At 41.3% G+C, this 24433-nt stretch overlaps 1 protein-coding gene and 1 long non-coding RNA gene across 3 annotated transcripts in view; one reads left to right on the forward strand and one right to left on the reverse strand.

The window, feature by feature from the left end:
* Positions 1 to 880: 880 nt before the first annotated feature.
* Positions 881 to 24433, reverse strand: part of RFTN2 (raftlin family member 2) — a 67328-nt gene continuing 43775 nt past the window's right edge. The window contains exons 8-9 of the mRNA XM_032354298.1: positions 14280 to 14358; positions 881 to 2184 (exon numbers count right to left, since the gene is read on the reverse strand). Coding sequence (XP_032210189.1) covers positions 1930 to 2184; positions 14280 to 14358 — 334 coding nt within the window. The 3' untranslated portion in view covers positions 881 to 1929. The remainder of the gene's footprint in view (positions 2185 to 14279; positions 14359 to 24433) is intronic.
* LOC116597016 overlaps positions 2132 to 24433 on the forward strand; it is a 47936-nt gene continuing 25634 nt past the window's right edge. The window contains exons 1-3 of one of the 2 annotated variants that reach the window (XR_004288438.1): positions 2132 to 2220; positions 19054 to 19143; positions 20059 to 20086. This is a non-coding gene — a long non-coding RNA (uncharacterized LOC116597016). Of the gene's footprint in view, positions 2221 to 19053; positions 19144 to 20058; positions 20087 to 24433 lie in introns of those variants that run through there. The other variant, XR_004288437.1, reaches the window with a different exon arrangement.

The raw sequence follows: 24433 nt of genomic DNA on the forward strand, positions 1-24433 counted from the left end.
TTATGAAAAGAACTAAATATACAGTTGGCAGATAATCATTGGTCACATTTAACTCCTTGGGCATATAGAGTATAAGTTTTGTTATCTTTTTTTTTTTTTAAATAGACTTGGAGCTACTTATATATATTTAAGATGCTCTAGAACCACTTGGTCATTATTTATTCACAGTAATACAGTTTTGCCATGTAACTTAAGGGTAGTTGTTGGAGTAAATGCTTATAAAATAGGTTTTGGGGATATAACTGCTAAATTTTCATATTAAGTTTTTTTTTTAACAAGAAGAAATAACATTTAGATTAAAAGCAAACTGTAAAAAAAAAGATGCTTACCACAGATTTTTAAAAATTAAGTGATTAATAGATTCCCTAGTTTTCCTTTAAATTAGAAGTATAAATTTCTATCTCTGTTTTTAATACTTGAAATCCCTTCTGTGTGGTGGCAAAATGACACAGGAGTCTCTTTTAGATCTTGGTATTGGAATCACTGACCTTTCTGAGAACATTCTCTGTGCTTCATAACTCATGGCACTTTGTGGGCTCCAGAAGTAATGTTTGTTTCTACCCAAAACTCACCAACTCTTGAATATGGGACTCAAGTTCATCTGAAAATCAAAACAACAACAAAAAAAACATTTCTACAGATATTGTTGATAGCTATTTCCATGGAATAATACTAAGCAAAATGATCTTTGGCTCATTTATACTTACAGAGGTAATGCTTCTGCATGGTAGAAGTAGAGTGATTCCATGTTGATCTGGTCAACAATTCATGGAGATCTTCCCAGTTTAGTCATACTTTATATTTGATAACATGTAATAATTATCCATCATACGTACAAAGCATATTATGAGCATTTGTGATAAAAAAAATGACAGCCCAGTAACAAATGACATTTTATTATTCAAATTATCTTATAATGTCAACACCAATGCTAATAAAAATAGATAATAGGCTGCATTCATCAATGGCAAAGTCAGTTGTATTTCACTTGAAAATTCCCACATTTCAAAGTAAGCCTTTCATAGATAGATGAAAATCCTCTATGATGTAGAATTTTAATCTTTAGGAAAGACTGGGCAAGGCAGAACAAGAAAAGCAGAGATAAAAGAGATGGGTCTCCATACACATGGACTCTGAGTACCTTTTTATTCTTGCAATTTAAGATGAAGAAAATTATTTCATTCTACTAAAGTTTTTAAATGTTGAGATTATGGGTTCTTTTCATATTGAATTTTGAGGAAGGCTGCTTTGCTCTATATCTAGGCCATTAGAAGCAATAAAATTTAAGCTCAATGAGTCAGTACAGGGCTGGTAACTTGGTGACCCTTTCTTTAAAAGTAAAGACATACAAAAAGATGTTTTTGAAGAATATTTTAACAAACGGGAGCTTGCTTTTTATATACATATCATCACTAAAAGACAAAATTTGGATTAATTGTTATATTCAGGAAATAGGTATTTCATTAATTTTCCCTTTACAGGTATGCGAAAGAGAGAGAGGGATTTCAAAAGAGAGAGAGAGAGAGAGAGACTGCTTTTTACCTTAAGTAAGATTCTGACTTCCTGAGAACTTTCTAATTAGGTGAAATACTGGTTGATCTATTTAGTTTTCTCTCCAGAAACTGAACGAAAAGTACATCCTGTAACATTCATGAGAAACTGAAGTAGATTATTGGTTAATAACCTAATGAAACATCTGTTTAAACAGATGTTTTAGTTGAGAGAAGTGTAAACACGATTCTAAATTTACAAATAAGTTGGTTATGTTTCCTTGTCTGAGGTTGAACCAAAGTTTATGCAGATTAGAGGAAAGCCTGAGTCTGGAACAGTCGAAGGTGTGACATAAATGCAGGTAAAGTAATATAATGAAGCCGGTTGGCGATTACTGGAGTACTTATTTACAGGCCTTCTGTGGCGTGACTTCGTCGGTCACATACAAGTGACTTGAGTCACTGCGTCCTCCTGGTCAAACTGGCCGTCGTCCAGCTCCCGCAGCGCGCTGTCGCCGCCGCCGTGCGGGACCGGCCTGCGCTCGCCGGCCCAGCGCTCCCGCGACGGGGACACGAGGCGCTCCTCGGGCAGGTTTCTGCCGTCGGCGGGCGGCGATGCGGCCGTGTCCGCCCCGACGCTCCTGCTGGGGGCTCTGCTCCGGTCCTCACCCTTCGCGTGCCGGCTGGCTCTCCTCTGCAACACAAGAGACGGGCCGCGGGAGGTGAGAAGGTGCGCCCTTCCCGCCCTAGCACAGACCCCACTTTGCCAACGTGTCCTTTCCGCGCTGCCCTTCAGAACCCTGCTCGTCCCGCAGGACCAGCTCCGCGTCCCCGTCACCCGCCCCAGGTGAGCCCGGCAGCTGCCCGGCGCGGCCTCCTGCTCCTCCTCGGGTCGGTGGCGCGCGGGTCTGCGCCCTCACGGGTCCCTCGGGGCAGAGGCACCTGCCGAGACCCTAGTCTGGGGAACAAAACGGTAAAAATACATCCAAGTTCCGGTTTTCTTCTCGGCGTCGGTTAGGAGCCGGACAGCAGACAAGCGCTGCGCGGGCCGCCTCCCGCCGGGTCCGACGGACGCGGACGGCGCCGGGGAGTCGCCAGGATTCCGACCGCGTTGACGCCGCAGAGTGGCCGGAGGGTCTTCCCGGGTCGCGCAGCCGCGTCTCTCCCCGTCCTGCGGCAGCTCGCTTCGGCCCGCCGCGGCGCGAGCTGCTCGGTCTGCGGCCTCTCCGGGAACCTGCGCGCGTGCTGGCTGGGAAATACTCCGGAGGCCTGACAGTGTCCCTGGTGCAGCTCAGAGTGAGGAGGACACGGTCTTTGCCAAGGTAACAAGTCCAAGTAAGGGCTCTAAGTCAATAAAAGGAAATCTCGGGGAGAGAATGGGAGCAACTTAACAAGTGGATGTTCCGGGTCCTGCCGAGCTTCCCCTACAACGGCATCTTTAATACTGATGACGGCGCCTATTAGAATCTGATCACATCCGGGGCGCCTGGGTGGCTCAGTGGGTTAAGCCTCTGCCTTCGGCTCAGGTCATGATGTCAGGGTCCTGCGATCGAGTCCCGCATCGGGCTCTCTGCTCAGCGGGGAGTCTGCTACCCCCTCTCTATCTCTACCTGCCTCTCTGCCTATCTGTGATCTCTGTCTGCCGAATAAATAAATAAAATCTTAAAAAAAAAAGAATATGATCACATCCTCTTAGGCACAAAGTCTGAACAAGGATAAACAGAAAAAGATAAAGATAAAATTTAAAAAGATAAATAAAAAAGCATAGTTATGTCCCAATTTACAGAGTTTATTTCTTGGAAGTTCATTTATCTGTTAGGACCTAGGATTGTATTTTCCTAAATGCAAGAGGTACAACTTATAAAACTTAGGAAAAAAATGTAGAAGTCAGATGCCCAGGCTGGTCTGAGAAAACTCTGTTAACCCATAGGTTTGTTGAACTGTAGTGTGTAAAATACGAAAGTATTGTCTGCTGGTTTTCATGGCAAATATACAACGCAAACAAAAGCCTTATTAAATTAGATTTACTCGGCTACCATGGAATGCAACCACCTCGTGCGACGTTGCTTGTGTGGGAAGCAGCAGCCCTCGGCGTGTTGCACGGAAAGGCGCGGCGACAGTTTTTTTTCTTGGCTGAGCTACTGGAGGCCTTGGGGAAGTTTAAGGCAACCAGTGGGTCCTGCCTCAACGAGAGCCTTCATGGTCCCCAATCAGACAGGGCTGTATTGTGACACTTCCATTGGCCCCATTGTATTCACCAAATGCAAATATCAGATCTCAGATCCTTTTCTTTTGGATTCTCTCACCAGAAGTATGGGATTTAATGCAAGAAGTGGAACCTGACGGCTTTATCCTCGGGTGTTGAGTTTGAGAATGGCACATTCTCTCGGTCCTGGGGAGCTGGTCAGTGAGGATTCGGCCTCGTGGCTGCAGGACGGGCTGATGAGTGCGGCCAGATCGCGGGCGCCCTCTCCCCCACGCAGGAGCGCGCTCACTCTTGAATGACCTCTCAGTGCAGCCTGAGAGAAAAGTAGGAAGGCGGGGATGCCTGGGAGCTCTTGGCTGCCTGGATCTTCCCTTTCTCACCAGGAACAGGGCCAGACGTAAATTCTGCAATAAATTCCTTATTGTATGTCAACCAGTTCACATAGTCAAGAAGAATTTTCTTAATAAAATGTGGGTGTTATTCAGAATGATATGATACTCATAGTAATTTACTTTTAGGTAAGTATTAATAAGTAAGCAGCCACCAAATGTAAATTTCAAATATTAGAAGATGACAATACCTAGCATGCTAAGTCTAAAAAATATTTCAGAACACTTCTACTTTTTTACCATATGATTTTAATAAAGACCTCTTCAGCAATGCTATTGCCTCCCCTACCCCACTTTCCACCTGAGCTAATGCTTTTCCAACAGATCAAGTTGCAGTGTTCTCATAATTTAGAATGTAGGAGCCCGACCAGTCTTGAGAGATCATCTACTATAACTCATCATCCTATAGAGGTAGGATGCAGGCCCAGAAGAAAGACAGGATTTGCCCAAGGTCAGGGAATGATTGGTCTCAAACTAGATCTCAAGTATCTTATCTCATTCTTCGAACTCAATATCACCCACAGCTGCAAAAATATGAGTAGATTTAAGGTCAAAGATTTGTGTGTTTCCCAAATATAATTTTCCTTCAGTTACAAAAATAATACATGTTCAGTGTAGAAAGTCTGGCAAAAACAGAAAAACAAAACCCACCCACAATCCTATCTTGCAGATAAAGATAAAATTTAAAATGTTAAAATTTGCCATATTTTACTGTTTCTTTCTGTAAATATGTATGTATTTGCTTATGCACACATAGATGTGTACAACACACTTTTTAACTTAGCACTCTATTTTTAGTATTTCTCTATGTCAATAAGGAGAAAATTTCCATGATACATGGCCAGGCTTATTCATGTAACTTTTTTTTTTCCCCTGATATTTTCACTATAAAATTGGAGAAAATACCAAGATCTGGATGCAGATCTAATGCCATTCTTGATAAAAATCTATTAACTTTTGAGAATCAGTGTCAATATTTGCTAAAAATGGGTGCCCCATTTCAAATATATGAGACTCAATGACAAGTCAGTTGAATTCAGGGTATCCTACCATTCTGGCTTCCATTTTTCACTGTAAGGGTCTTAAAAACAAAAAGGAAAGAACGAAGTTTATAAAGCAGTAAAAACTTGGAGTGGACATTCAGGACGTGTCTTCCTTGTGTGTCTCAGGCTTGGGGGGGTGGGATCAGGAAGCCTCTGCAAGCCGAAATGTAGCCTTAGTGCCACTTGGAAGAGTCTGAAAGATTTTTGAAAACATATGGAGACACACAACCCGTGCTTGCTCACAGAACTTGTTCCTGGGGCACCCAGCTTGGGGTTGTCAAGATCATTCAAGTCTGGGAAGGAAAAGGCAGCTTTCCTATCCACCTTCTTCTCTGCTGCTGCGTGGACACATGCCCAGTCAGATCCAATCAGAGTCCTTCCCTGGGATTTCTAGATGGACTGTAGGATAAAGAAGCTCTTTATTTTTTTAGAGAAGAGGATGGGGAAAGGACAGAGGGAGAGGGAGAGAATCTTTTTCTTTTTCTTCTTTTTTTAAAGATTTTATTTATTTATTTGAGAGAGAGAGAGAAAGAGCACAAGCAGAGTGGAGAGGCAGAAGGAGAGGCAGACTCCCTGTTGAGAAGGGAACCTAACATGGGACTCGACCCCAGGACCCTGAGATCATGACCTGAGCTGAAGGCGGATGCTTAACCCACTGAGCCACCCAGGTGCTCCGAGAGAGAGAATCTTAAACGGGCTCCAGGCCCAGCATAGAGCCCAGTGGGGGCTCAGTCTCAGAACCCTGAAATCATGACCCGAGCCTAAATCAAGAGTTGGATGCTTAACTGACTGAGTTACCCAGGCACCCGAAGAAGCTCTTTTTGGTGAGGTGGCCATGCTCACCTTCTCAGAAGCCTCTGCACATATGTACATAGAAGATGAAACAGACAGATGAAGGAGAACATCCTGGCAACATTGACTCTCTCGTGTCAGGACCTGAGGGTCCTTATAGCCCTTTTTGGATGTTGTGAGCTATGCCTGTATCCTTCCCATCTAGAAGTCAATAAATTCGCTTACATACATAGGCTGTCTGAGCAGGGCTTCTGTCCCTTACATGCCCAGGGAGGGACACCAAGAGGTCATAGCATGGGTGGCCTAGCAGAGAGCTGTTTTCCAGCCTGAACCTTGCCCTGTGGCAGCAGGGACCCCTCTTCCTCTTTCAGCTCATACCAAGAAAAACCCATTTGCTTTGAGTGGAAAGCATTCCTTAGGTGAAGAACATCATTAAATATTAAAGCAAAATGTTTTTATCTTGAATTTTACTAAATGCTCTTTGAGACACGTGACATCCTCTGCTTACACTGGCCCCTGATTTGATTTCACATGAACCTGAGTTGAGGATACTAACAGTTGATGAGTAAAGTATGACCCTTGTGATTTTCAGATAATTTCGTATCAACTTCAAATGACTGAAAAAGTAAGAACAAAGTTTAGTAATCGTCTCACTGTAAGGTAAAGAAAGAAGTTAAGGTGTACCTTAAATATTTCTTAGTATTTTTATGACCTCATCATAGCTACTCTGGAAAAGATCTAATTTAGAACATTTTCCTGTTGCTGCTTCTTCACTTCTAGGTTTGTGTTAGAGAAAGGATTCCATAGATGTGCCCAAGAAGGCTTTACCTCCTGCAATCATTTCTTTTGAGATAAATTTTAAAGACAAGAATATTATTTGAATGTAAAGCTGCTCTAAAGAAGGAAAATAAATTAAACATTAAACTCATGTCTCCCTATTCTCTCCTTCTTTCAGTAATGGGACTCCTCCCTGCCGCTGCCTTGCAATCTGTGGCCGGCCATGTGCTATTTCGCTGTGGCACCAGCACGTGGTTGCCCAGATGGCATATCCCAGCCTCCCTTGCAGACCCTCATGGTGGCATAGATAAGTTCATGTCAGTGGGATGCGAGAAGAAATATGTGATTAAGGGTCAGTGCCTTTGAAGTATGTCTGGTATGTCAGTGCCTATGAAGTATGGCCCCTTTCCTTCTTGCTGGCTGTGACCAGCCCTGGGTCCAGAGGCAGAAGCCAAATGTTGAGGGCAGCAGGGCTGACCAGTCGTGAAGCAGAGCCTTGCCCTACCCTGGAGGTCCTGCCCATCTTTAGACTATTGGGAGAGAGAGACCCTTCTGTTGTATTAAATCATTCCTTATGGGCCTTTTTGGTATAGCATCTTAGTAACTAGTTAGTTACTAATTAATAACATGAAAAAGTTGTTGATGACTAATGCTTTTTAGCTTGATTTTCCCCAACTTTCTAATTATGAAAAATTTCAAGTAGACAGAAAGTTTAAAGGATAATACATCAAACACTATATACTCATTACCTAATTCTAAACATGTTAATATGTTACCATATTTCATGTATATGTATATGTATTTTTTTTTGGATAATCAAAAACATTAATACACTACATTCCTGCATACTAGCTGAAGGTAATTTTTAGCTGGAGAAAATGGAGTGTCATTAGGAATTTCTAGATTCTTCTTCACTTTTTCCATAGAATTATTGTAGCGTTTAATTATCGAATATTGAAAGAAAAATGTTCCTATTGAAAACAAAAGCAACATTTCATATGACCAGCCATTGTGCTAAGCTCTCTACATGTATTCTTATTGAATCCCCCTTACAACCCTGTGGTAAGTATTAACATTGTCCATATTTTATAGATGAAGGTATGAAGGCTTGGGGAGTGTAGCACACATGCACACACACACACACATACACACACACACATGCACCCCATCCCCTGGAATCCTTTTCATGTTTTGTTTTCTACTCCTGAAAACACCACTGAGTGGAAACTCTACTCTGAGTTAGTGGAAATTAAATACTTTAATATAATTATCAAAGAGAAATGGGCTGAAGAATTTAACTGAAATAGAGACTTTTAGGTAATAAAAAAATTTGATTAGTTTTGAGTCTTCAAAAGAAACAAAAAAGAATCTTGAAATTCTTTTCTGAATTCCAAAGATCTTAGAAGAAAAAATCTTGGAAGAAAAAGTTGGGAACATTTAATAGATGGAGTTAAAATCCTGGTTGGGAGTCTCTTATCCTACTGCTTGTCACATCCTTGAATTCATGTAGAGGCCTCCCACCAAAAGAAAAATAAGAATAAATAAAAGGAACAAGATGGAAAGGACATTGCTTGAACCCTTACTTTAACCCTTAATAGCCTTACTTCATCAGAATTTCATTATCAAAGACAGTCTCTTTTGGGGGGGGCAAGATTTATTGTTTTTTAAATTGAATTAATTTACATATGTTATTAGTTTCAGAGGTAGAGTTCAGTGATTCATCAATCTTATATAATAACCAGTGTTCATTATGTCATGTGCCCTCCTTAATGCCAATCCCCCAGTTACCCCATTCCCTACTCCCCCCCCAGCAACCATCAGTTTGTTTCCTGAGTAAGAGTCTCTAATGATTTGTCTCCCTCTCCCTTTTTTAAAAAAAGATTATTTATTTATTTATTTGACAGAGAGGGAGAGATCACAAGTAGGCAGAGGGGCAGGCAGAGGGAAAGGATCCCTGCTGAGCAGAGAGCCCAATGCGGGGCTCAATCCCAGGACCCTGAGATCATGACCCAAGCTGAAGGCAGAGGCTTAACCCACTGAGCCACCCAGGCTCCCCGTCTCTCTCTCTCATTTAGACTTGTTTTATTTTTCCCTCCCTTCCCTGGGATCCTCTGTTTTGTTCCTTAAATTCCATATATGAGTGAGAACACGTGATGATTGTCTTTCTTTCACTGGGTTATTTCACTTAGCATAATACCCTCTAGCTCCATCCACATCATTATGAATGGCAGGACTTCATTTTTTTGATGACTGAATAGTATCAATTGTATATTATATCTACCATATCTTCTTTATCCATTCATCTGTCAATGGACATCTGGACTCCTGCCATAGTTGGGCTATTATGGACATTGCTGCTATAAACACTGGGGTACAGGTTCCCCTCCAGACACTATATTTGTATCTCTGGGGTAAATACCCAGTAGTGCAGTTCCTGGGTCACAGGGTAGCTCTATTTTAAACTTTTTGAGGAACCTCCATGGTGTATTCCAGAGTGGCTATACCGGCTTGCCTTCCCACCAACAGTGTAAGAGGGTTTCCCTTTCTCGGCATCCTCACCAACATCTGTTGTTTCCTGAGTTATTAATTTTAGCCATTCTGACTGGTGTGAGGGGTATCTCATTGTGATTTTGATTTGTATTTCCCTGATGGCGAGTGATGTGGAGTATTTTTTCATGTGTCTGTTGGTCTTTTGGATGTCTTCTTTGCAGAAACGTCTGTTCATATCTTCTGCTCATTTCTTGATGGGATTATTTGTTCTTTGGATGTGGAGTTTGATGAGTTCTTTACAGATTTTGGGTACTAGCCCTTTATCTGTTATGTCATTTGCAAATGTCTTCTCCCATTCTGTTTATTTTTCTGACACTATTTGTTGAAGGACTTTTTTTTTTTTTTTCCATTGGGTATTCTTTTCTGCTCTTTTGAAGATTAGTTGACCATAGAGTGGGTGGGTCCATTTCTGGCTTCTCTGTTCTGTTCCACTGATCTGTGTGTCTGTTTCTGTGCCAGTGCCATACTGTCTTGATGATTACAGCGTTGTAATAGAGCTTGAAGTCAGGCAATGTGAGGCCACTAGCTTTGGTTTTCTTTTTCAACATTTCTTTGGCTATTGAGGGTCTTTTCTGGTGCCATGCAAATTTTAGGATTGTTTGTTCCAGTTCTGTGAAAAAAGTTGATGGTATTTTGATAGGGATTGCATTGACTGTGTAGATTGCTTTAGGTAGCATTGACATTTTAAACAATAATTGTTCTTCCAATCTGTTAGCATAGAACATTTTTCCAATTTTGGGGTCTTCCTCAATTTCTTCCTCAATTTCTTAGAGTGTTCTCTAGTTTTCTGAATGTAGATCCTTTGCCTCTTTGGTTAGGTTTATTCCTAGGTATCTTATGGTTTTGGGTATAACTGTACATGGGATTGACTCCTTAATTTCTCTTTCTTCTGTCTCATTGTTAGTGTATAGAAATGCAACAGACTTCTGTGCACTGATTTTATATCCTGGCACTTTGCTGAATTCCTGTATGAGTTCTAGCAATTTGGGGATGGAGTCTTTTGGGTTTTCCACGTAGAATATCATGTCATCTGTGAAGAGGAGAGTTTGACCTCTTTGTGGATTTGGATGCCTTTGTTTCTTTTTTTTTTGTCTGATTGCTGAGGCTAGGACTTCTAGTACTATATTGAACACAGTGGTGATAGTGAACTGCCCTGTTGAGTTCCTGGTCTTAGGGGAATAGCTCTCATTTTTTCCCCTTTGAGAATGATATTTGCAGGGCACCTGGGTGACCAGCTATTAACCGCCTGCATTTGGCTCAGGTCATGATCCCAGAGTCCTGGGATCAAGCACCACATCTGGTTCACTTATCAGAGGGAAGCCTGCTTCTCCCCCTGCCGCTCCCCCTGCTTGTGTTCACTCTCTCAGTGTCTCTCTGTCAAATCAATAAAAATGAAATCTTAAAAAAAAGAGAAAGAATGATATTCACTGGGGGTCTTTGTAGATGGCTTTTATCACATCGAGGTATGTTCCCTCTATCCCTGCACGGTGCAGAGTTTTGATCAGGAAAGGGATGCTGTACTTTGTCAAATGCTTTTTCTCCATCTATTGAGAGGATCATATGGTTCTTGTCCTCTCTTTTATTAATGTAATGTATCACATTGATTGATTTACAACTGTTGAACCATCTTTGCACCTGGGAATAAATCCCACTTGGTCATGGTGAGTAGTCCTTTTTTTTTTTTTAAAGATTTTATTTATTTATTCGACAGAGACAGAAATCAGAAGTAGGCAGAGAGGCAGGCAGAGAGAGGGGGAAGCAGGCTCCCCGCCCAGCAGAGCACCTGACTCGAGCCTCGAACCCAGGACCCTGAGATCATGACCTGAGCTGAAGGCAGAGGCTTAACCCACTGAGCCACCCAGGCGCCCGGTGAATAGTCCTTTTAATGTACTGTTGGATCCTATTGGCAAGTATCTTGGTGAGAATTTTTGCATCCATGTTCATCAGGGATAATAGTCTGTAATTCTCCTTTTTAGTGGGGTCTTTGTCTTGTTTGGGGATGAAGGTCATGCTGGCCTCATCGGAAGGGTTGGGAAGTCTTCCTTCCATTTCTATTTTTTGAAACCGCTTCAGAAGAACAGGTATCAATTTGTTAAATGTTTGGTAGAATTCCCCTGGGAAGCCATCTGGCCCTGGGCTCTTGTTTTTTAGGAGATTTTTGATGACTGATTCAATCTCCTTACTGGTTATGTGTCTGTTCAGGTTTTCTATGTCTTCCTGTTTGAGTTTTGGTCGTTTATATGTCTCTAGGAATGCATCCATTTCTTCTAGATTGCCTAATTTGCTGGCATGTAGTTACTCATAATATGTTCTTATAGTTGTTTGTATTTCTTCTGTATTGGTTGTGATCTCTCCTCTTTCATTCATGGTTTTATTTACTTGGGTCCTTCTTCCTTTCTTTTTTATAAGTCTGGCCAAGGGTTTTTTGATATTATTAATTCTTTCAAAGAACCAGGTCCTAGTTTCATTTGTTCTACTCTTCTTTTTGTTTCTACCAAGGAAAGTCTTTAATGAAGGACAAAGACATAAGAAATGTAGTCTTTGTGATTTATAAAGCAATCTTTTAATTTTTAGATTATTATATGCTAAAAGTATATAGTTCTATGAATTCCCACCGCCATGCATAGTTTTGTGTAACCACAATAGGATACAGAACAGTTCTATTATCTCCTCTAAAACCTCCATAGGATCCCTTTATCACTTTCCTTCCCCCAAAACTCTAATTCCTTGCAACCATTGATCTGTTCTCCACATTATAGTTTTATCTTTTTGAGAATATCATATAAATGGAATCTCTATAATATTTTTATTTATTATTATTTATTTATTATTATTATTTAAAAATTACAGTATTGGTAATGCATGGTAGTATTGGTAGTGCTATGTTAGTGATCCAACAGTTGCATCCACTACTCAGTGTTCAAGATCAGTGCACTCTTTTTTTTTTTTAAGATTTTATTTATTTATTTATTTGACAGAGATCACAAGTAGGCAGAGAGGCAGGCAGGGGTGGGGGGAAGCAGGCTTCCTGCTGAGCAGAGAGCCTGATGAGGGACTCGATCCCAGGATCCTGGGATCATGACCTGAGCCAAAGGCAGAGGCTTAGGGCACCTGGGTGGCTCAGTGGGTTAAGCCGCTGCCTTCGGCTCGGGTCATGATCTCAGGGTCCTGGGATCGAGTCCCGCATCGGGCTCTCTGCTCCGCAGGGAGCCTGCTTCCTCCTCTCTCTCTGCCTGCCTCTCTGCCTACTTGTGATCTCTCTCTGTCAAAGAAATAAATAAAATCTTTAAAAAAAAAAAAACAAAAACAAAGGCAGAGGCTTTAACCCACTGAGCCACCCAGGCGCCCCAAGATCAGTGCACTCTTAATCTTCTTCACCTATTTTATCCATCTCCCCACCCACTTCCCCTCGGTAACCACAGTTTTCTTCTCTATATTTAAGAGTCTGGTGTTTTGTTTTGTTTCTTTTTTCATCTGTTTTGTTTCTTAAATTTCACATATGAGTGAAATCATATGGTACTTGTCTTTACCTACCTGACTTATTTCACTTAGCTTTATATCCTCCAGATTGAGCCATGTTGTTGCTGACAGCAAGGCTTTGTTTTTTTTTTATGGATGAATAATATTCTACCATATATATACATATACATATTGAGAGAGATCACACCTTCTTTATCCATTCACGTATGGATGGACCGTTGGACTTTCCCCATATCATGGCTGTGGTAAATAATGCTGCAGTAGACACAGGGGTGCATATCTCTTTTCAAATTAGTGTTTTCACATTCTCTGGTAAATGCCCACAAGTGCAATTACTGGATCATACGGTAATTCTGTTTTACTGTTTTTTTGAGGAGACTACATACAGTTTTCATACAGTTTTCCCCAGTGGCTGCACCAATTTACATTCCCACCAACCGTGTACAAGGGTTCCCTTTTCTCCACATCCTCACACTACTTCTTATTTCTTATCTTTTTTATATTAATTATTTTGACTGGCGTGAGGTGATCTGTCATTGTGGCTTTGATTTGCATTTTTCTGATGATTATCGAAGCTGACCATCTTCTCACCTGTGTGTGGGCCATCTGTATGTGTGTCGCAACATTAGGCACTCACAAAAATTTTCTTCTACCCTCTTATCTCATGGGGCTTGCAAGTTAAACTAACAAAAGACAGATTAACAGGAGAAAAGGTTTATTTTGGATGTCTATGGGGGCTTCGCAAAGAAAAAGTGAAAACTTAAAGAGGCAGTTAGACTGTAACCATATAAGCTCCCAAGTCTAGCTTATACATGATTTTAGCAAAGTGACTAGACAAAGGAACAGGGCTTTGGGCTTCGATGGGCAGCAGACTGTGGAAAGGTGCATATGTGGTGAACCTAATGGAAGATAAGGGTTATTTTAATAAGATTTACTTATGTAACCTCAAGTCAGTGCCACATCTAGCAACAAGTCATCTTTGATGACTAGTAGGAGTCTTCTCTTCCTAGTACAGCGAAGGAGGACAACTTTACAAATGGAAATTTATGTTACTTTTTTTTTTTATTTTGAGATTTTATTTTTTAAGTAATCTCTACACCCAACATGAGGCTTGAACTCACAACCCTGAGATCAAGAGTCAGAGCGAGTTCAAGATGAAGAGTCTACTGAGTCAGCCAGGCAGCCCTATGTTATCTTTAAAAAAGGGAATTTATTAAAAAAAAAAAAAAAGCAAATTTATGCCCTACTTTTTATCACAAAGGGAGGGGATAGAAAGTTACTCTTATGTATGTGATTCTTAACCGTGTTCAGCTGAAAATAATCCTTAGTCCACGTGGCAGATTTTGGGGTGACATATTTTGATCCCCTTCAAAACTGTCTCCCAGCACGGAGTTACTGACACATTTCCTTTGTTGCTATATGTTAGTTTAGAGAATATTTCCATATCGAGTCCACATTTCCTCATCTGTATTCACCATTTAGAATCACAATGAGAGTTAAGGATTAAATGCTTCAATAGAACATTTAGTAATAAAGCATCAGTTTTACTCACTTCTGGTGTTTGAGCAGCTGAATTCCACATAACTGGTCTCTGAAGGAACACAACTTGTTTTGTAGCCAAATTCCCTTCACTGCAAATTAAAGCAATAGCATTAGTATTTGCAAATTAGTAATTCTCAATTTCATCCTTGGCTAGAATATTTCATATGTATCCTTTGTAATATAATCTTTTGATCCAAAAATAATTATGAAATATGATTCTATATAAGTTGTAACTGGAAAAGTAAGAAAAAATGCCTAAAAGCTGAATACAGTCCTTTACCAAAGAAAAATTTGTTTAGAATTTGTAATCTCAATATTGCGAATGTAAGTCTTTTTATCTTTTTTTTGCTCCCTCCTAGTCTTTATCAACATGTGAATTTCCACATTTCGGTGTTCTATGCTTTTCATTAAACACCCCTTTCCTTGTTTGTACACTTGTGATCATATTCTTAATAGCTGCAGTCTCTCAAAGAATTAAGATACTAAAATGCATTACGCCTTTCCTGTATTATTGGAAAATTAGGTTGTTTCCAATTTTCCACTAAATTTTAAATAATGCTTCTGTAAAATATGGATAGTCTTCCTTATTCTTACGACTTATTTCTTTGAGATAAAGTCTCAGGAGTGGGATTATTAGGTCAAAAGGGCACGATTTAAGCTTCTTGGTATGCATTGTCAAATTTGCCTCATAAGAAGAAGAGACTAATTTAGGCTGCCACTTGTGAGAGATTTTATATACATTTTCAGATGAGGGGCTTGAGCCACAGCTAGTTTTATTTTCAGATGCTTCTTTGTAGTCAGCTACTCAGTATTCTCCTTATTTAACTATCATCATGGCAAATTACCCCTCGCCAAAGACTACTTGGGGTTTGTATTTCTCTGAAATGCTTTTCACAGTCTCCATGGATTTATGGGGAGGAGTGTCTGTAGCTAATGTTGCTCAGTTACGACTTTTATTATGCAAAAAACCCAAACAAAACCTCACTATTAGCTGCATTTTATGCGGAGCTCTTTTTCTGGAAAACAAATGCAACATTGAAACTCCGGCCCTAGCGGTGTATGTCAACCCGACACCATCTGAAAATCCCAAATTTACTGCTACTGTTGAATTTTGAGAAATGGCAAAGTTTCCCCCAAAAGTGGTAATGAGAGACTGCTTCTTTTTTATTTTTAAAAGAATGCTTCTGGTCTAATATCAGTTTAGTTTAACTTTATCTTTGATTAGAAGGAAAGACTTGGTATGAAGTGTAGTTGACCCTTGAACAACGTGGGGCTTAAGGGAATCGACCCCCCCAACCCCAGACAAAAATCTACATGGGGGGCCACTTGGCTGGTTCAGTAGGTAGAGCATGTGACTCTTGAATTTGGGGTTGTGAATTTGAGCCCCAGTTTGGGGGTAGGGATTATTTAAAAATAAAATCTTTTTTTTTTTTTTAAGATTTTATTTATTTATTTGACACAGAGAGAGAGAGCACAAGTAGGCAGAGAGGCAGCAGAGAGAGAGGGGGAAGCAGGCTCCCTGCAGAGCAGAAGAGCCCGATGTGGGGCTCGATCCCAGGACCCTGAGATCATGACCTGAGCCGACGGCAGAGGCTCAACCCACTGAGCCACCAGGTGCCCCCAAAATAAAATCTTAAAAAAAAAAAAAAAAAATCCACATATACTTTAGACTCTCCAAAAACTTAACTACTAAGAGCTTGCTGTTGACTGGAAACCTCGCCAAATATATTAACAGTTTACTAACACATATTTTGTATGTTAAATATATTATAAACTGTATTCTTACAATAAAATAAGCTAGAGAAAAGAAATTGTTATGAAAAAATCATAAGAAGGAAAAAACACATTACAGTTTTGTACTATATTTATCAAAATAAATCTGCTTTTAAGTGGACCTGTGCAGTTCAAACCCATGTTGTTTAAGGGCCAACTGTATATCGTTGCTTTTGGGAACAAGCATCAGGAGACATGGGTTATGACACAGGCATACAGGAAAGAGACTAACAGTGTGCAGAATAGGCTGGTCTGTGTTTGGGAAGTACAGGATATGCTGGAAAAAGCAGTGGCTTTAAATTCCAACTCTTCCATAATAGCTGATGATACCACCTCATAGCTGGTTTCTTTAGCAAAGTTTTAAAATTCTCTTAACTTTCATTTCCCGTGAGGGACTTTGCAAAGGGTAAGTATGTGGATGTGTATGAAGACCTCGGCTGTGCCTGCTACTAAAAGGTCTACAACAAACGTGATTTTTTTCTACTTTGTCTATTCCTTCTGCTTTTCCTACTCATTTAATGAGATGTACGGTGCAGTTAAGTGGAAGGGAACTGTCTCAGAATCTAGAATATCTTCTAAGAGAGAAAAGGCAGGGGAGAGGGTACCCAAGACTCAGAGGTTGTTTCTGGGTACTGTTCAAAGTGTATGATTCAGCTAGAGAATCCCAGGAGGGAACCAGGCCTAGAACTATGCAAAGATGAGGAGGGATTTATTCTTTTTGAATAGAAAGCAGGAGAAAGTCGGGGCAGGGATTGTGAATGACCCCTGGAGTGAGTTCTTTCCAACCCATTATAGGATGGTACAGGTCTGAATGCCCTAGGGTGTGATGTTGGAACTAGAGCAGGCTTCGCAACCTTTCCTAATGGGGTAAAACAGTAAATGAATAGATGACTTCTCAAAGGCCGACTGTCTTAGGACAGTCTACAGAAGCCCCGGTAAGACTGTGGGAGACAGTTTCTTCCCTTATCTCGAGGAGGTCCTGAGAACAAGCTCCTCAATTTGAAATATGTCTGAGACTGCTATGTCCCTGGTTTTCTGAGAGCCATTCTGAATATTTTTTCACATTAAGTTTTATTTTCAAAATTTTTCTTTTGGTGCTGTTGTCTTTGTTGTTTATTTAAGTAATGTCAGTATCCACTGTGGGGCTTGAACACACAACCCTGAGATCAAGAGTTGCATGCTCTTCCAACTGAGCCAGCCAAGCCCCTCAGGGCCATTCTGATTTAAAATGTGTCCTGCTATTTTCAGAACGACTGTGAGATATGGAACTCTTTCTGGTCTGAAGAATTTAAACATGGCAGAACTAAGGGAAAAAAGTCTGAAGCTTTACAGAGGGACAACTAGTTGGCAGGATGAGTGCCTCAGTCTCCTGTGGCTCATGGGGTAATTCTATTTACTGAGCTGGGATAGAATGTTTGCCCTGTAGCACAATTCTGAAAGGATTTGACAGGTAAGTCATCACAGGACCAGAGAGTTGTTCAAATGCCCTGGATGCTTAGAGGACAGAACCTTTGTCTCCTATTCCCTACAGCAATTCTCCTGTGAGGAATTTAAGAATCTTCAAATTCTTTTTTATACTATTATTAATAGACAATCATGCTTTGATGTAATAGAAATGAACGCAGCTTTTGAGAAAGGCTTGATTTGCACACAAGCTCTGAAAGATTTCTGGCACAGCCTGTGTCGGTCAAGAGCATAAGCTGCAAGGATGAGCTGGTCAAGAGAACAGTCTGCAAAGATGCGAAAACATCCACTAGTTCTTCCTTCCTGAGGGCAGCAGATAATCCCTTGTGCCCTTGTTAGCGTGAGGGCACAGGCAGCGTGAGGACAGGTCAGCCGGGGCAGGCCTGGGGGGGCTCAGTTCCCTGCAGGCAGTGGTGGAGAGCAGGGCCAAGGCATAAAAGGGCCCAGCCTGGGGAAGGGGAAGGAGGGTCATCAGTGCAGAAAGGGGACCAGGAAAGTAGCATGACTCCAGAGGCCAAAGTCCATGTGGGATCTGGGGCATTGATCCAACTTACAGGACATAAGGCAAAGGCCAGATGGTGAGGCCTATTGGAAAATAAGACTGGTGGGAGACCCAGGTCAGGTCCAGGCATCTCGCCAGACCAAATCGGTTGAAGTAGAGTGAAAGGTTAAAGCCCCAGTCAGCTCTCAGTTCATACCGAGGATCCGGCAAAAACCAGAGGGCAGGTATAGACCTAGAAGAAGCAAGAGAGGCCACCAGCACTGCTGCTGTCCCATGGGACAAGGGCCTTTTGCTCTCTGTCTTGGTATTACACTCACCTTTCAATGTGGGCCAACACTAGCGTAGGATCTGGGGAAAGTGAGCCCAGGATTGTATTTACAGCAGAAGCAGAGGAGTCAGGCCACAGATGGGAGAGAAAGTGGGTTTTTGACCAGCTCTACAGCTTTGAAATGTGCGGACACATCATTTGTCGGTGAGATATTTATTGGAGAGGCAGTCAAGTGTGGGGGAAACAGCATATATGGCTTTCGAGTCAGACCAATGCTGGGTTTGCATCCCACTGTTGCCACTTACTAGCTACATGATGCTGAGCTAGTCACGCAGACTTTCCGAGCCTTCTCTTTCTCTTCTGTAAAACAGAGGTGGTTCTTACAGTACTGGTGAGGTGGTGGAAGAAAAATTCTTAGCACGCATCCTGCGGCGCAAGACACGCTCAATACATTTTCCTTCCTCTTTCCTTACCTCCTCCTATGCCTTTCATATGAAGACAAAAGGAAGACTTTCTGTTTCGGTGTTGTTTGAGAGAGCGGGTTTCGGTGTTGTTTAAGGGAGCGGGGTTTGCTATGGCCTCAACAGACTACCGAGAAAAAGAACGACTTCCAACAGCAGAAGACCTCTCGGACTGAACTAAGAAGGGTAACTTGGATTTGTGTTTGCTTTTGATGTACTGAGTCCTTTCCATGTGAATTTCCATGTAAATGATCACGCTTGTTTCTTCCCCCCACCTTCTAAAAAGATTTCATTTTTATGTAATCTCTACATCCAGGGTGGAGCACGAAACTACAACCCTGAGCTCAAGACGTGCACCCTCCACGGACTGAGCCAGCCAGACACCCCCTTAGGATTGCTCTTTAAGGTGAGCACAGAAGATATTATTTTCCTCATTTTATGGATAATGAAATTGAGACCCAGAGTTTTTTCGGAGTTTTGTCTTGAGTCTCCTCTATTTCCTACAACACCATACTATCTATACAAGAAATGTAGAGGGGCGCCTGGGTGACTTGGTTGTCACACGTCTGCCTTCTGCTCGGGTTGTGATCCCGGGGTCCTAGGACTGAGTCCCGCATCGGGCTCCCTGCTCGGTGGGAAGCCTGCTTCTCCCTCTCCCACTCCCCCTGCTTATGCTCCCTCTTTTGCTGTTTCGCTCTCTTTCAAATAAGTAAATAAAATCTTAAAAAAAAAAAAAAGAAATGTAGAATGAACTCAGTAAAGCCTTGACTACAGAGAAGAGTGGCCTAATTTAATTCCGTTCTGACTGGAAAACTTTGTAGTAAATGGATAAGCAAGGACTGTTTTGCAGAAGTTCAGACATTATGTAGCATCTCCCAAATGTATCATTTCAGCTTAAAATGTTCAGGAGTTGTACTGGAGAATACTGAAGAAAGTAAAGACAAGTGTTCATTTTTTCCTTGGACCAATTAGACTGTAAACAGACCGCACAGGTCCTGGTGCTCGTATGGCAAAAGGAAGGCGGGACAGGAGGAAGTTCTCGGCCCATTTGGCAGTTAAGTACCACATATAAGGTGGATTAGGAAACTGTGATTTAAAAAATTTACTCTATGAATTCAGTTAAGAGTGAACAGCATTACTTAAAACAAGCACAAAAACAAAATTGAAAAGCAGTTCTATCACAGTTTGATAGTATCTTTAGTGATACTTAAACTTGTAGATTATTTTTACAGGAAGTTATGAGGACAACATGAACTTGTGCTTGGTCCAATATTTGCTTATGATTTCAAACGTCTTTTTTTTTTTTTTTTTTTTTTTTAAGATTTTATGTATTCATTTGACAGAGATAGAGCCCAAGCAGGGAGGACAGCAGGCAGAGGGAGGGGGGAAGCAGGCTCCCTGTTCGTCAGGCCCGGTCCGAAGGCAGATGCTTAACGGACTGAGCCTCCCAGGTGCCCCTCACATATCTTTGAAACAGAGCTGAAGCACTTAGAATTTGTGGGTAGATGGGAACAAGTCTTTCTACATTCTTTAAAACGTAAAAACCCCCAAGACTGATAGTCCTGTGTGAACTGTCAGCTGCTCATGTCCCATCTCGGAATCCTGCTTGTGGCATTCGCCAGCGGCAGAGCCCGTGACAGCAGCTCTGCCTCTTTCCAGGCTGCCCATCTTTTGAGATTCATTTTGAGGATGACCTCCTGCAGAAAGTCTTCCGTGATCCCTCAACTGAAGATCAACACCTCCCTTTTGGGGCCCCCATGAAACCCCACATAGAGCTCATTCCCCTTCGCGGGGGTCACGTTTCCCTGCTACCCCGTCTGAGCTCCCTGAGGATCTTATCTCCCGACCCCTGCATCTTGCATGTTAACTGGCAGAAGGTCCCCTTTCTAAATGGTGCTCAGGAAATATTTGAAGACTCAAATACTTTATGAAAAAGTGGTCATTTGGTTTCTATGATAATGTATTGATCTCCAGAACATGCATTAAAAAATAAAATCATAGCAAGTGAGCCAAGTCTTGGAAGCAAAATAAAAGGCTTCTTAGGTATTATTACATCTATGATGTTCATTGATGGTTAGTATGACTCTTTTAAGCTTTAACTCTTCCTTCTCCTCCTCACAAAACTTACCCTTTAGGCACACCAGCTTATGATAACTGTACCTAGAGAATTTTATGTTAATTTGAGATATTAAAATGTCTCATATTACAGCCAAATGTAAAAATAATTCGCTTTTCCTCTTTCCCCTTTCTCCTGCTTTAGGAAAGGGGAAGATTATTCTTTTTTTTTTTTTTAAAGATTTAATTTATTTATTTGACAGACAGAGATCACAAGTAGGCAGAAAAGCAAGAGAGAGAGAGAGAGAGAGAGAAAGAGAGAGAGGAGGAAGCAGGCTCCCTGCTGAGCAGAGAGCCCAACGTGGGGCTCAATTCCAGGACCCTGGGATCATGAGCTGAGCCAAAGGCAGAGGCTTTAACCCACTGAGCCACCCAGGTGCCCCGGGGAAGATTATTCTTATAATAATATACCAAGAAAGGTGAAGATAGATACATTTGCCTGTTTTAAAATCAAAAACTTCTGTTAATCAAAAGACATCACAAAAAGAGTAAAAAGACAAGCCACAAAGTATTAGGGAAGATAATTTCAACACGTGTAACAAATAAAGGACTCATATCCAGTATATATATGAAAAAGTCTTATAAATAGATCTTCAATTGTAGGAGAAAGATTTAAATGGATTCTTTACAAAAGAAAAATCCAAGTGACCAATAAACATGAAAATATGTTCAATCTCAGTAGTAACTACGTAAATACGAATTAAAACCACACTGAGATCATACTGTATCCACACTAGGATGGCAAAATGTAAAAATCTGACAATATTTTTATTGGAGCAATAGGGACTTCCTATTCTGCGGTTAGGAGCACAAACTGCAATATTCCACTTGGAAAGAGTTTGGCGTTTATCTAATAAAACTGAAGAAATGTCCTATGGCCCAGCAATTCCACTTCTAGATCTATACCCTTGAGAAGCTCATGGCCCCATATGCTAGGATCCCTGCTCATGTCCAGGACAGCGCTGCTTGTCAGAACCGAGCGTTGGAGGCAACGCCATCACCAGTAAGCAGGATGGATTAATAAATTGCCATAGGAAACAACAAGGGTAAATCTCACAATGTTAAGTGAAAGAAACAACATGTTGAAGTATATTTTGTGTGTGTGTATACATATATGTATGTATATCAAAACCAGCATTGTTTAGGTATACATACATGATCAAACTCTTAGGCCAAGCACGTAAGTGATTATCCTAAAAACTGGGATGTTACCCCCGAGTGAAGAGAGTAGGAAATACACAGGGTGCTTCTAAGGTGCCAACAGCAGGTGGACTGTCCAGTGGAAATGACACAAGTGGTTACAGTTACCCCCATTTGTGTTTTGGGTACTTCCTCTGTGTGTGTTGAAGACAGACTGTTTCAGGAGTACATGCGATGGTGACGTGCCGGAGAACGTTTGTAGGTTTACACGTGATACATATGCTCCTGCCCCTTTCACATTTATTATCTGGCAAAAATCAGTCTTGAATTCTTTGGGTTTTAAATTAGAGGAGGTCTTTAGGAATTAATTCATCGGCCTGTATTCACTTTTCCTTGAATATATCTTGCACGTTCCTGTTTTCTCTTGTTTGTTTGTTAATTTGTTTTTGCCTAAGGTTGCCAGAGAAAGGAAACAACTTGGGGTGCTCACACATCAACCTCCGGCCTTCTGCGCACGTGGCCGACGTCACTAACTGGTCATTGTGTTTCTTCTTGCTAAGCCTGGTTCTAGTCTCAGAATCCTTGGGTTTTAGAGTGTTAGAGGCGGCCACTAGATAGTGCTGCTGCGGGAGGTGAAACTGAGTGATAAATACTTAGCCCTGTCTGCCGCCGGCATAGTCTCTTCTCCTCTGCGTTGGGGAGAGCTGTTCTTTCCTGAAGGTCTCCCTCAGACACCACAGTTTTCTTAGCCCAGCCCTCCTCCTTCACTGAAGTCCTCAAGCTTATCACCGGTCTTCTGCTCAACTCTTTCATTATCGCTTCCTCAAGAAGACTTTTTAGATTTTTTCCTCTAATTTCTTTTTAGATATTTTCCCTCTAATTTCCCACATCCCCCATTAAATTTTTTTTTTAAAGATTTTATTTATTTATTTGAGAGAGAGAGAGAGGGGAGGAGCAAGGGGAGGAGCAGAGGGAGAGGGAGAAGCAGACTCCTTGTTGAGTGTAGAGCCAGGACCCTAAGGTCCTGACCTGAGCCAAAGTCAGAGACTTCACTGACTGAGCCAGGGGCACCATGTCCCCCTCCCCCCCTTTAAATTTTAATACTAAAGAGGGGTACCTGGGTGGCTCAGTTTGGTGAAGTGTCTGACTTTGGCTCAGGTCAGGATCTCAGGGTCTTGGGAGGGAGCTCTGAGTCTGGCTCCTTGCTCAGCAGAGAGTCTGCTTGTCCCTCTGCCCCTCCCCTCCTGCTCATACTCTCCATCTCTCTCTAATAAATAAATAAATAAATAAAATTTTTAATACGAAAGATATGCTGTGTTTGTGCTTATGTTCTGTGACCTTTTAGAGGACCACAAACCACTGTAGTATCTTAAGATTTTTTTCACCTCCTCCCACAACCAATGTTCACTGCCCCGGGGCAGTATCACTGCTCCTGAGAATACATGTTTTAGCCCTCCGCCGAGGGACCTGTCACAGACGGTTCTGTATTAGTTATTTGTCTGTCTGTTTAAAAATTTTTTTAATTTAACTTCAGTTTAGTTAACATACAGTGTATTATTAGATTCAGGGGTAACTGCATTAGTTACTTGTAACTGTGTTGTGTCTCCAAGCCAATTATGAGAACACAGTCAGCCTCTAGAGTGGGTAAAATATTGCCTTGTACATACCAGGCCCTCAGTAGATATTTGAGTTGAACTGAAATAACATTTTAAAATAAAATGTGAAAATGTAGTTCGGTTTGAATACAGGTGAGCTGGTTCCAAATGAATAGCTTATCTGCAGCGGCTTGGTCATTTATGAAATAAAAGCGTTCATTGTTGGTTCCAAAATCCATTAGACTAGAGGAAACAGAATTGTTAGGTTAATTTATTTTTCTGATTAGTTTTGCATCATTTCATTCATTCATTAATTGCCATGTTTAATGTTTGCAACTCAGAGATAAATGAGTAAATTCTTGCTTTTAAAACAGGAAATAAAACTCACTTTTTAAAAAGCAAAATTATAAAACTCAGTTTTAGCATGCAACTTTTTGTATCTATGTGCTTAGTCACAAAGTTCCTTTGCCTGATGACCCTGGTTTGTTTCTCAGGGTCATACTCCCTTTAGTGTGCTTGCGATACAAAACTAAAAAGAGCACTCCCACAATTCAGCTCCCCTCAACCTCTTTGCCTGACAAAATGTTACAACTTCAAGTTCAGATGGGGAAGGGATAACTGGAAGGATCTGCAGGAGACGGACAGAAAGACGCGGCCTTATCAAAATGCTGCTCACTGCACGATTACTATGAACTTAATTCTGAATTACAGCGTACTGTTTCTACAGAATTTAAATTAGAAGGGGAGAGAACTGCATTAAAACGGACCAGACATGAATCCCTAGCCTGTCCCTTGCCTGTCTATAAATATGCAGCCCCGGCTTTGGCTGCCACTTGAGGGTCGAGA

This window comes from Mustela erminea, chromosome 8 (genome assembly GCF_009829155.1).
Source record: "Mustela erminea isolate mMusErm1 chromosome 8, mMusErm1.Pri, whole genome shotgun sequence".
Taxonomy (NCBI): Eukaryota; Metazoa; Chordata; class Mammalia; order Carnivora; family Mustelidae; genus Mustela; species Mustela erminea.